This window comes from Heloderma suspectum, chromosome 5, assembly GCF_057233095.1.
Source record: "Heloderma suspectum isolate Gila_16-S chromosome 5, 16-S_ref, whole genome shotgun sequence".
Taxonomy (NCBI): domain Eukaryota; kingdom Metazoa; phylum Chordata; class Lepidosauria; order Squamata; family Helodermatidae; genus Heloderma; species Heloderma suspectum.
Genome location: NC_139462.1, coordinates 222,564,488 through 222,577,795, shown reverse-complemented (window position 1 = coordinate 222,577,795; position 13,308 = coordinate 222,564,488). Strand labels below are relative to the sequence as shown.

General features: G+C 44.1%; 1 protein-coding gene across 2 annotated transcripts in view; it reads left to right on the top strand.

Moving 5' to 3' along the window:
* The window catches only part of LOC146345193 (sodium channel protein type 5 subunit alpha-like), a 301,192-nt gene that overhangs the window by 174,816 nt on the left and 113,068 nt on the right, over window positions 1–13,308 (top strand). For both annotated transcript variants that reach the window (XM_084859393.1, XM_084859394.1), the window contains one exon: window positions 9,274–9,744. In XM_084859393.1, coding sequence (XP_084715519.1) covers window positions 9,274–9,744 — 471 coding nt within the window. The remainder of the gene's footprint in view (window positions 1–9,273; window positions 9,745–13,308) is intronic.

Sequence of the window (13,308 nt, the reverse complement as noted above, 5' to 3'; positions counted from 1 at the left end):
GACCAGAACCAGACCTGCTTTGCTTCAGCAAATTCACTGCATCATGTGCCTTGAGATCATGCCCTGGGATCTGTTATCCTGTGGTAGGGACTGGGAGCCCAATCTGCTCCAGACCCAGTTTGGAGTTGGATCAATTTTGCGCACATCCAGCAAACATCTCAAAAATTAATCTGTTTGCTCCAGGTTAATTCCAGAGCAGATTTGGGTGTGTTCACCTGTCGCTAATTGTTGCCTTTATCAGTACCATGGAAACCTAGTCCCAATCCATCTCACAGGAACGGTGATGTCTGAACAGGAGAGAAGTCGGTACAGAATCTGTATACAGGAGCCAATTCATCACAAGTTATTCCTGCATTAGAAGTGCACATACAAATGCACCTTGGGCATCATTAAAAATCATTCACAGTAAGAGCAACAGAAGAGGCAATATAAGTGGAGTGATATCAAGTAAATGGGCATTGCGTATAAAATGGTTTTTGATCTGTCTAAACACTAGACTGTGTGTCTCCAAGGCAGGCTGCCCAAATATAATAGCAAACAATGATACCTGAGGTTTAGTTTATTTTGGTTAAAAGCGTTGACTCCTAAGTGTGCTCTATGCTTGCGCATACATGCCTGAGTATTGTAAAAAGGCCATAAGAGAACACAAATAGCCTATGATAAATGATACCCAGAATGAAAAAGCACTCTCTATAAAAGTGCAGGTGCTCTGGGATAAAGTTACACAACTATGAAAAAGGGAACTCTTGAAAGTCTTAAATGTGAAACAGCAAAGTGAGATGTAGAGCTACTCAGTGCCAAAATGGGCACATAGTTGAAGAGGGCACCTGCTTAAAATGGGTACCAATCCTGAACCGTCACACCCTACTAGAGAAAAGAATGGCCACCCATATATTGATTCCTGCTGCATGTTTCCAATACCTTTGCTTCATTTATAGAAGTACAAGATGGCGTGGACCATAAATCCCATGGTGGCTGTTTTTTTGGGTAGTGAAATTGTACCCTTAGCTGAACCAACTAGCCATGTAAGTATAGGGCAAGCTTCTGAAAGGTGTCTATTGAACGCTTCTCCCCACCTCACAGTCCTCAGATGAAATAATTCCAGGGAAAGAAATGATGTCGCTATATGAGCTCCAGATAGTCTGCAATATAAATTGGGCCCCATACAGGGCCTCAGCAGATCAGGCCTCCCTACAGACATCTTCATTCTGCTGCCCCCATCTCTACCGCAAACATGCCTGGATTTAGCAGTGGGGCACACTGTAGTGCAGCAGCCGCGGTTGGGCTGAAAAGGAGCTGTGTATGCATCACAACCCCAGGAGCTTCTAGGAACCATGGGCAATCCTGAACTTCACTGTGCATGCTCGCAGAAACCTCTTGGGCCTACTGCAAGCCTTCTGCAATAAAGAGGAAATGCATCACAAAAAAAGAGAACACCATAAGGTTTGCATATGCACATTTATATCTATAGGGGCAAATTTGGAAATAATAACTATAATTTCAGTAGAAATGCAGGACCTCTCACTATAATGGGGAACACTGACCCAATGACGCTGCGTGCCCACTCAACCTGCTGTCCAGGCGCAAAGTGTTGATGGGCAAGTTCAAGGCCCCTGTTCTACCTTCTTATGATGCCTTATGCCAGAGTTGGGTTGGATAGCCCTTCAAATAGAGGACTTTCCCCTGACAGCTCTTCAAATAAAGGAGTGTCTTCAGTAAAGTAGGACACCTGGCCACCCTACATAGAGGGCTGCATAGAGCTTTAAAGGTAAACACCAGCACTTTGAATTGTGCTTGGGAGCGGACCAGAACCCAGATGGGAGTAGGGTGAGAGTAAGATGGGATATACATCCAAGGAAGGAAGGAAAACATGGCCTAGAAATTAAATTAATGCCTTCTTTTGTCCTCTTTGGGGCAATGCGCGCGCGCGCACACACACACACACACACACACACCATGTCATCACACTTGAATTATATACTAAGCAGATGTTCCAAACAAAGGAGAATTCAAATATTGTAATTTCCTTATATATTCCCAATTGAGTCCTTTGTTCTTGAGAACAACGGAGCAGGGGAGCAGTTTATGTTAATTCAATAACTAATGCAGTTAATCCTTGCTTAGGAAAAAAAAATGGCTGGTAGCACAGGCTCTTTCAAGGGAATGTGGGGCATTAGCCATAGTTTTGAACCTGAACCTGGCAGAACCAAACAAAAAGAAAGATGGCAGCCGTCATGCAATTGCCATGTCATTGCTTCTCATTTTGAGCATAAGCAAGTGAATGTTTCAGGCAAAGTAGGGTTGAGATTCACAGGACATGAGTGAAAATATTAATTCATTTCCAAAATTCAGTTCACCCATTCCTCCTCTTTATGCTATTCATCTCATAGCAAACTGCTAGAGAACATTGACCTTAGAGAATATTTGGTGAAGATTTAGTGAAAAGGGCCCTTCCCCCTGATGGTCTCTGCTCCTCTGGCCCAATTCAAACTGAAAATATTATTGTAGTTTTAAGCTCAATTCATTAGAAATAAATATGCCTCTGTAATCTTGTGACAGTCCCTGCCCATAAAATAAGTTTGTCCTGAGACCTAGGGCTCCTTCACACTGAGCTTTTATTCTGCGATTGAGATGGCTCCTTCATGGAAGCTTGAGGGGTCTTTACATGACGCTGTGATCATTCAAGGCATCTCCTGCACCAAATGCCCTTTGTTCTGTTTTTAAATAGATCGCAGATAATGGGCGATCAAATTACCCCGTTGTGTTCTGCTTCAGTTTCCTCCGTGAAAAGAGCAAAAGCAGCAAGAGGAGCGAGATCAATGAAAGATAATAGAAGACTCAGATACAGGGAGAAGGAGGGGGAAGGGGGGGGAAGCACATGAAAAAGAGAGTTGTGATCCTGCATTTAAAACAAGCAGAAAGCCCCGTTTTAAATGCAGAATTTTAGGCTGGTGTAGAGATGCCCCTAATGGAAAATAACACTGTTTTTGAAGGCTGATGAGGTGGGCCTACTCCAACCGAAAGGCCTCTACAGAGAGGAAGAGGTTCTGAATTCCTCTGTCTGTGAATGCAGTACTGTGGTTGGTGCTTTTTGGATTATGAATGTATACAAAACAAAAAAGCCCCAGATTTGCCTCTCTCAAAAAATCTGGTTGTTTGGCTTTTTCCCATTTTTACTTGTAGATGAACCTTTAAATGCTGAATGTTTGGGCTTTCTGCCTTTTCTTCGAAGATGATGTATTTATTTCTGTATGTCTAAAATGTATATGCTGCCTTTCATCTCCAAGGGATCCAAGGCCGGTGCACACAACATTAAAAACAAAGCCAATATAAAAGCCACACAGTTACACATTACAAGACAGATTAAAACAGCAACTCTTCAACCAGCAAGCCAAACAAAACCACGACAGTGGATTCCATTTAGAAGCAAATTACATTTTAAATGGTATAATTGTAGTGTTAAAATGCTTGGTGGGGAAAAGAAACATTTTAATTTGGCACTGAAAAGAAAACAAAGTTGGTGCCAGTTGTATCTCCTTTGGGAGGGCATTCCAAACTTGGGGTGCCACCACAGAAAAGGCCCTGACCCTTGTGTGTGACTCCCACTGAGGGTATTTAGAGAAAATTAAGGTGTAGTCACTCTTTCTCCTCCTCCATAAATATGAAACAGCTTCATATGACCTGCTTCCCAAAGCATTTGCTGTTTCCTTGCTGCTAAGTATAGAATTTAGAGCACCTCTTTGCCCATGGCATGGCAGGACCTGATAATGTGGGAACTGGCGTTCCAGGGGGAGGAATGGAGCCAATAATCAGTATTGTTCTTCATCACGCATATGTCTGATATGTACACAGGTCACTCCTGTGGCCACAGTGCATTCCCTACTGTGTACCAATTCTACACTGAACATACGTTTACAAAGACTGAGAAGGTTGTTTTACTGTGGTGCAATTACCTTTTTCGCTCCCCCGCCCTTTTGCCTTACAATTCGGTCCATTCATCACATTTGGGCACCTGTCTGTTCAGTTCTGAGGACAATGGCGGTTATTCTGATTGGACAATGGGACATGTGCCATTGATGCCAACATGCATTCATGCTAATCATGGTGATTACAGTGAGTGCCTGATGGATTAATAATGACAGGATACTTCAGATCAAGTGGTAACAGTGTAATTAAGGTCATGCTGTCTCGCAAAAGTTCTTAGGTTCGGATTTTAGTAATTAAACAGACAGAGACCAAGAAATCACAGGAAGCAGCAACCTTCTGTTCTGTATACACAGGATCCCAACTGGAATTTGGTGTTTGGACCCATAAGGTTCTCCGCTTTCATAAGAACATAAGGAGAGCCCTGCTGGATCAGACCAAGGGTCCATCTAGCCCGGCATTCTGTTCACACAGTGGCCAACCAGCTGTCAACCAGGAACCCACAAGCAGGACATGAGTGCATGAGCACCCTCTCACCATGTTCCGCAGCAACTGGTATACACAGGCATACTGCCTCTAAGTCCTGGAGGTAGCACATAGACATCAAGGCTAGTAGCCATTGATAGCCTTTTACTTGTCCAACCCCACTTTAAAGCCATCCTATTTGGTGGCCACCACTGCATCCTGTGGAAGCCAATTCCATAGTTTATGCACCGTGTGAAGAAGCACTTCCTTTTATCTGTCCTGAATCTCCCACCAATCAGCTTCATGGGATGACCCCAAGTTCTAGTATTTTGAGAGAGGGAGAAAAATGTCTCGCTATCCACATTCCCCAACCATGCATAATTTTGTAGACCTCTATCATGTCTCCCCTGACCCTCCTTTACCAAGCTAAACATCGACTATGGCATGGGTGGGGAAGACATTTTGGCCTGGGGGCCACATTCGTGTCAGGAAAGGTCATCAAAGGCACAAGTCTGGGCCACAGCCTGAAGTGGGTGGGGCCACGGCCATCCCCATTCTCCCTCTCTCACCCCCCATTTATACCCACACACCCCGCTCACACCCATATACTGGGCAGCACTGGGGGATATTGCGGGAGGTGCCTTGGGTGTACCAGCTTCATCCAGCCTTTGGTTTACCTGCTGGGAAAGCCAACAGGGGACTCGCTGTCTTAGGGTGCTGGGAATGTACTGAGGGGACCTTCGTCAAGGTTTTACTCACCACTCACCTTTCCCAGGCAAGGGCTGAGCAAAGCCAACTGAGTCACAGCCTTAAAGTGCTCTGTCGAAGCTTGGGAACTATCACTTCAAAACACTTCAGGCGCCTCACGGTGGTGGCTCCAAGCAGAGTCCAGCTCCTTAGGTATCTCAGAGAGCACCTTTTCCCACACAACTCCTTGTGTCCCCAGGTCTCTTGGTGAAGCCCTCCTCTGAGTGCCTAATACAGCAAAGGCCCGCATGGGGCCCACATGCAACATGGTATTGTCTCTCATTGAATCCTTCTTCTGGAATCTGCTGCCAGAGGAGGTGTAACCATCCTGTTCTCTGCAGATCTTCAGAGGCTCCATGAAGAACTTCTTGTTTTGAACATCCATTTGCTGAACTTGTGTTCAGTGGCTGACTTTTGCTGCTGGCGGCAGGGTTTTTCTTTGTTCTAAACCGATTCATATTGTTGTTTGAAAAATATATTGTACTTATTGCCAGCCGTTTGAGGGCTTTTTATGGCCAGAAGGTAGTGTTGGGGAGAGGGAAGGGAAGAAATGCAATACATGAATAAATAAAATGGACTTACTTATGGTTCCTTTTAAAATATTGACCCCACTTTTCTCATATAGACTCAAAGCAGCTTACAATAAATAATGCATTGCAACGTAAATGAGATATTTGTATTATAGTTTGAAATTCAGCTTTATCTGCCAATGCTCTCAATAGATGTTCTTGCAATGCAGTCTACTCAGAACTTGAAGTAAGCCCTGTTGAGCTCCGTGGGTCTATCTCCCAAGTAAAAATGTATAGGACTGCAGCCTTAGAGTGTCTCTACATGACCCATTTATCATGCGCTCATGATGGTTCACTCACGGAAAACTCACGGGTCCTTTCATGACGTCATCAATCTTTGAAGCCTCTCCCGCCATTTTCAAGTGGAAATTTTATAATACGCTGAAAATGCTATAATAAATTGAAATCATGCAATAAAACAGTGCCATCTGCTGACAGTATAAATGAAACATATGGGAAGGAAACTCACAAAAACAGGGGGCTGGGGAGCGCGTGTATTGTGCCAAGCATTAAACCCGTGAAGACTCTGGAAGACAAAGCCCCGGTGATGCTGTGGGATGTTTGCTAATGTGGAGAAGCCCTTAATGTATCCCTTCTTTCAGCAACTTGGCTCTCGCATTCATGGGGTGATGTTGGACCCTCTCAGGAGATTCAGATCCATCCTTGCCAATTTTCCTCGGAATATGCTTCTACTGGTTGGTTGGTAAGGGTGAATTGAGTCTCTGGCAGGTGATACAAGCCGCTGCCAAGCTGATCTCCTCCTTTCACCAGCCAGTGGGAACAACCAGCACTGAAGCTGTTGACAGGTGGGCAGAGCAAAGGGCATTGCTTCTCTTCCCCACTCTCCATTTCAATCCATGGGAATCATTCCCCTCTGCAGAAGAAAGTGAAGAAACTTGGAGACCAGCAACCTCTATGTTAGGGAGTAAGGGGATATTTATTCCCAGCTGCTGTCTACTCTAGAAAGGTTTGGTTGCCATAATATGGGAACTGAGCTCTGCTTCTTTTGATGTGTGATAAGAACATGGATGCATTCTAGGGAGGTCACTTGTGTTTGAAGGCTGATAGATTTCTCATTCCTGAATAACTTTGTGTCATTTATGCTAAGATATGCTGTTAGATATAAATATAACAGTACAGAAACAGAACCCCGACCGCTCGCTCTCTCTTTGAAGCATCTAATTTTGAAAGCACTTTCATTAACTCTGCATAGGCAGGGCTATGACTGTGATGGTAGAAGGCATTCTCTCGCCATATGTCAGGGTTGCCCTAAAGCAGGTCATCCAATTCCCAAATGGTAGACTGGACAGCAAGGAGCATGGCGGAGCAGCGATTTACAGGAATTTGGGCAGGTCACAAGAAATGGCATTTGCCCTCCTTTCCTACAAGAATGTATGAGCAGGCGAGTCGTGTACACTTACAGGGAGTTGGCAAAATGTTACATATTTAATATATTTGGTTTTCCTAGGTGAGTCTTCCAGGTGCCAAGATAAACAAATTGCGAATTTTTTTTTTGTCATGCGGAAAAATACGCAAATAATTAAGTGAGAGAGTCCATAAAAATTTCCATAATTTACCTTGGTACATAACAATTAGCATATTGTCCCCCATTCCATTCAACTTTCCTCAGCAGAAACTTGCATATTTTCCAACAAATAAATATACATAAACTTTGGGAAAGTAAAAAAAAATCGTCCAGAAGTTCACAGACTCCGCGCAGCCTGAGGGGGTTTCTCTGCAGTGGACTCTGCAGGTTGGATTCTTAGAAATCTGAGCTCATTTTAGTCCATCTCAAATTTCTCCAGCATCCCTACTGCTCAGCCAAAATGGCTCCCAGAGTGGCTTCCATACAGTCAATTAAAAAAAGACAGTCTGGGGAATGAGCTCAAGAAACTCTGCCTCATTAGCATTTTTATAACAAGGCACTGATGTTGTAAATGCACTGTGACGAGAGGGTATGGCTTGGATCTGGAAGACCTGCGATCAAGCCCCATTCATGACTGTAGAATTGCCTGGCTGAACCAGGTTATGGTCCATCTAGTCTAGTTTTCTGTTTCCAGTGGTGGCCAGAGAGCTCCTCCCCCTCCCAAGATCTTCATAAGCAGTAAATGAAGATGAAAGCCATCCATCTCGTGTTATCTGTCTCTAGCGTTTGATAACCCTCTGTAATGTATATAGACAAAAATGGTCATGGTTCTGTCATTTTTGGTCTTGCTGAGATTGGTTTTTGAGGTCAAGCTTGTTCTGTCCAATTTCTGCATCAGCTTGCGGGGTTTCCGTAAGGACATTTGTACACATTTTGGGGGGGCTGGGGGTGGGGAAGTATGCATTAATGTATGCGTTTTGGTGTGCATTTTTTAATGTGCATAGTTTTGGATGCCTGCACCCATTGACTAAATGATTGCTAAATAAAATAAAGCATTTTTGTGTGTGTCTTGGAAATGCACACATTCGTCTTTACGCATTTGTCAAAGGTGTGCATGTTATTGAATGCATTTGCTCATTTGTTTTGTAGAATGCATTGCAAGCTCGGAAATGTATGGATTTCTGATTGCAAATTGCATTTGGGTCTGTGAGGTGCAAATTGGGTAAACCTCTTAAAAAAAAAAAAAAAGCCTTGATGGAGCAGATTGCTTGCAGATCCCCATATATAGAGATTACGTTTAGCTGTCATGGCTAATAGCCATTGGTAGACCCTGATATCTATGTACTTGTCTAATCATTCCCTCTATTTCCAAGTCTTACTTTACTCACGGAGTTGGTGTCAGAAGAGATAGCAGTCTTGGGGTAACTCTGAAGTTTGCAGAGACACAAAAAATGATTAGACAAGAATGATTAGAGAAAAAACCCTGCAGGACGGACCCCCCCAAACAGCCACATAATAATTCAGTGGCATGGCATGTTGAGTAGGTGACAGGTAAAAAAAAGTTGACAGCTGGGTGGGAGGAGAAATGGAATGGAGTTAGCTGGAAAGGGAGATGGAAAGTGGAGTCACATAGATATTAATAAAGTGTAGAAAGAACCATCTCATTGTCAGGATAGTTCACTTCCTGATTCACACTGAGAAGCCCAGGGATGAAACTGAGAGCTGCCCATAGACATCAGTAGAGAAATCAAAAACTTGAATGTAGATGGGATCGGGCATAATGGTGTCACCAATACACACAAACCAAAATGGAACAGAGGCCAATGAAGACTGAGCATGCTCAGTGGTTACAGAATGCTGACTTACTGTTGGAAAGAGAGAAAAAGAACATCCGATCTGTGTGTGTATCTGTGTACAGAATGGATAGAGTGACTGGGACACTGAACAGAAGCACTCAGCATTGCAATATTTTGTTCTGGGGCCTCTTCTTTTAAAAAGCCATCTAAGCTTTTGAACCCCACCATTAGTTAATTACACACAGTGCAGAAAAGTCCTTCCTTTTGCCTATCCTAGGCATTATTAACCTCAGTAGAATTACATTGGAATGAGACTATGAAGAATATATGAATTCCCAATATGAATGAATATGAATACATGAATATTATCTGCCAGGGTGATTAACACAACTGCATTTCATTTCAGGTGCTGAACCTGTTCCTTGCCTTATTGTTGAGCTCATTTAGTGCCGATAACCTTTCCGCCCCAGACGAGGACGGGGAGATGAACAACCTGCAGCTGGCCTTTGCGCGCATCAACAGGGGGCTTAACTACGTCAAGCGTGCGATGTGGGATTTCTGCTGCAATGTCCTCAGGCAGCCAAAGGCAACTGCTGAAAAGAAAGCCATGATGAAGCTTGTGGCCCAGAACCCAGCCGTGGTTCACAACTGTATCAACAACCACACTGCTTTGGAGTTTGGCAAAGAAGTGGAGAACCACAAGGAGAACCACACTGGCGATGACGGGGCTGAAGGGAACAGGGCAAAGCAGGAGGTGGCCAACAACCACAACGATGACTTCATGACCAACCCAAACCTGTCCATCTGTGTCCCCATTGCGGTGGGAGAGTCTGATATTGAAGATGATGAGCAGAGCACATTCACGGAAACAGACCAGGTAAGCTCTTCCTTAAACAGTTCATTGATGTGGCGGCCAGCCTTTTGGGGCACGGTTGCAACAGCTCAAGTCCAAGTGCCATTGTTAGTTAATTTAGATGCTGGACTTAATGGGCGGAATTCAACATCACACAAGTGGAAGTCTGTTCACACAACGGGGCTATCTCCCTCTCTCCCAGCCCCTGCAACCCCCTGTGCCTCCCAAAAATCTTCTCTGGAGAGTCCTCTAACCCTCCAAGAGCAGATTTTGAGGGCCCGCAGGGGGCTGCAGAGGGCGGGGAAATTGCCCATCTTGATTCCACTGACAGAAGCAGTTCCACCAGTGGAACTACTTCATTCGATTTCACCCTAGGATCTCATGTGGTGAGGGAGGCTCTTGAATGGGAATGTGTATCACTCCTCTTACTTCCAAATGTGGTAAGCCAGCCTGGCTGCATTTGGGGGCCCTCTTGCTCATGCTGCTGAGTGAGACCTCGGACGTTTGCCCCAAAGTCCTACCCTGGCAGCACCACTGGTTATGAAAAAGTGCCACTCTAGAACATCCTATAGTACATGCGTAACTCCCCGTGCTTTGGGGTGGAGGTGTTCTCAAGTCTACTGAGCCATGGAGCAGGCAACAGTACATCCCTGGAGGAAGGTGCTGTAATGTGGTCCTGAATTTATGCAATAGCTAGGCTCACAGGTCAGGAGTGCCACAGAAGCCTGCTGCCAGAGATACACGTGGCACCCATACTGCAGATTGGACAGCCATGAATAGTTGCAAAGATACAGCCATCTAACTTAAATAACAGCATTGCCCATGGCTCAATATTCTGTATATTTGAAAACGCAAATGCTGAATTTGATTTTCTTTTTTTTAAGATAAATTCCTCTTGGTACATTACTGAGCTTGTCCCTTTATAGTAACAAAAGGAATACTTGTCATTGTGGCCTGCAAAGGCATATCCACGCTACTGGCTTAATTTAGCAGTCATTTCCTCTCACCAGAGAATCCTGGGGACTGTAGTTCTGTGTGGAAATCTAGGGTTCCCAAGCAAAGAATTCTCAATTCCTGCACCAAACTGCAGTTCCTAGGATTCTTTGGGTGAAATCAATGCAGTTAAAAGAGTACTGTTGTACAGATGCCACTTTACAGTGTAGATCTTTCATAAATGTTGGCATTGCTGGCTGTGCCTTGGTTGCCTTGAAGGCCTTTGCAAAGTAAGAGATGGGTGTTTATTCTTTTTTGGCGGTGAGGAAAGAGGATGTCTTACTATGAGTCAGTTTCTTATGAATGCTTTATGTTTGAGAGCCAGCTACTGTAAAAACGGCTATGTGCATAAGTCACAAAATGCAGGAAAGCCTCCATGTACGAAAGCTGAAAACTGTCTTGGTTTGATCTGCCTCGTTGAGACGTCGGAGTGGTGAAATTCTTTTTAAGAAACCGCTGAGGCTGAAATGTTACTTGGGGATGATGTGTAAGGGAAGGTAGCGGCTGCTTCCAGATGCATGTTTTCGAGGAAGACAAGGCAGAAAACAATTTTTTAATCTTACCTTCCTTTTTTGACATCTTGATGTGCTTTAACCATCTGGGGAGAACCTGGAGGGAATCTTGTGCACTGAAGTGGCAGTTTTCACAGCATTCCCATTCCTCATATGAAAATAGCATGTGTGTGTGTGTTGTGTGAGCACTGACTGTGTGTGAGAGAGGTAGCCAGACGTAGACATGTGAAAGGAGAAGGGGAAAAGCCATTTGTAGATTCTCTTATAGCCACATTTTGGCAAATTTTGTGAGCAATGGCTGAAAGGGCCAATATCATTAGTTCCGTTTGCTCACTCCAATCTTCCCCAACCTGGTGCCTCCCACACCAGCAGATTGGAATGATGGGTGGCTTGTCCACCATTATGAATCCCCTTGCCACAAAACCTCTGATGAACTTGTCCATCTGTGTCCTTGTTGCACAGAACCTCTAATGAACATCCACAGCACACAGTTTGAAAACCGCTGTCCTAATTCTACAGTCATGGACTGCCATTCATTATATAGCTTTTGACTTGATTTCTTAAAACATGGATCAAACCCTTGATTCTGGTTCAAACTGGAGTCTCTTTTTTCTCCTGTATTTTAAAGCCTTTGTGAAGAACATTCCAAAAGCTGTGCAGTCCTGGTGGTGGATTTGATTTCTCCTGTTGAAGGAACAATTCCTGATGAAGGAAAACATGACCAACGGTGCATAACTTAAGGCTTGGGCTGCCAGAGCTACAAAGGGCAATACTAATGTTTTGAGTGTAAGACCAACTATGGTTTTGTCAGTTTTGTTACTTCATGTCTTGAGCAAATGCTTCTGCAGCCATTCAGTCACTTCTGGGAGTGGTTTCTAGCCAGTTTTACTTTGCAGATTATTTATCAGGAATGTCTCCAAATATTTAATTACTGGTAGCATCAGTTTAGGGATTAGCCCATTTCAGCTGTATGAACTGGTCGTTGTTACCTACTTAGGAAATATATGTAGCCCATTACAACCACAGCCACCACCCACCCTGGATAGATTTATTTATAGCAAATAAATCTAGAAAGGTTTCTAGTGCTCATGATGCTTTATTTCTGTGCCTGGCCACTCACACCTATACCAGCCATTTATGGGCTAAAAGATGCACCTGGGGTTGCTGACCCACAGGCGTGATTTCTATTTCTAATAGTCTGAATGCATATGAGAAACTTTTTGAAAACTACCAGCAGGAGGGCAGCGCACCTCTTTCAATGAACTACGCTTGTTTGTTTCTAGTTTGGAAAGAAGTGTGGAAGCGGAAATGCAAAACGGAGAATCGGTATATATTTTCTCCAGTGTGCACTTCGTAATTGTTGCCCAAAGAGGTGTGTGTGTTGTTCTGTCTCACATGGACTCTCTCGCATGGACTCCGTCGTTTTGTGCCCAAATACAAAACAGTAAGCATCACTGATGCTTCCATAATAGTTGCATGAACAAATAATCCCTCCTGGTAAAGAGTTATTGTTCCCTTTGAAATATACATGCCACCATCTCCTTCCTCCCCGCCAACCCCCTCCCCCCCCCCCGAATAGCTGCATCCGCTGCAAGGGATCCTTTGTCAAGGGAAACCCAGTGGCTTTGGAAGTGATAGCTTTGTTTAACTGATATTGCTACATGAATTCTACATGGTAGAATCCATGTAGCTGCTCTGGAAGCTGGCTTGCATTTCAATTATCTAGAGCTCCCCCCCACCCCCGTTTTTTAAAAAAGTTGGTTTTAGGCAGGGAGTTTGAATATGGGGCATCTCTACACCAGCCTAAAATCCTGCATCTAAAACGGGGCTTTCTGCTTCCATTTTAAATGCAGGATCACAACAATTCCCTTTTCCCCACACTTCCTTCCCCACTCCCCTCCTTCTCCCCATATCTGACTCTTCCATATCTTTCATTGATCTCGCTCCTCTTCTTGCCACTTTTTCTCTTTTCACGGAGGAACTCAAGCGGAACACAACGGGGTAATTTTGATAGCTCATTATCTGCAATCTATTTAAAAACGGAACAAAGGGCGTTAAGTGCAGGAGACCCCTTGGAGGTTCA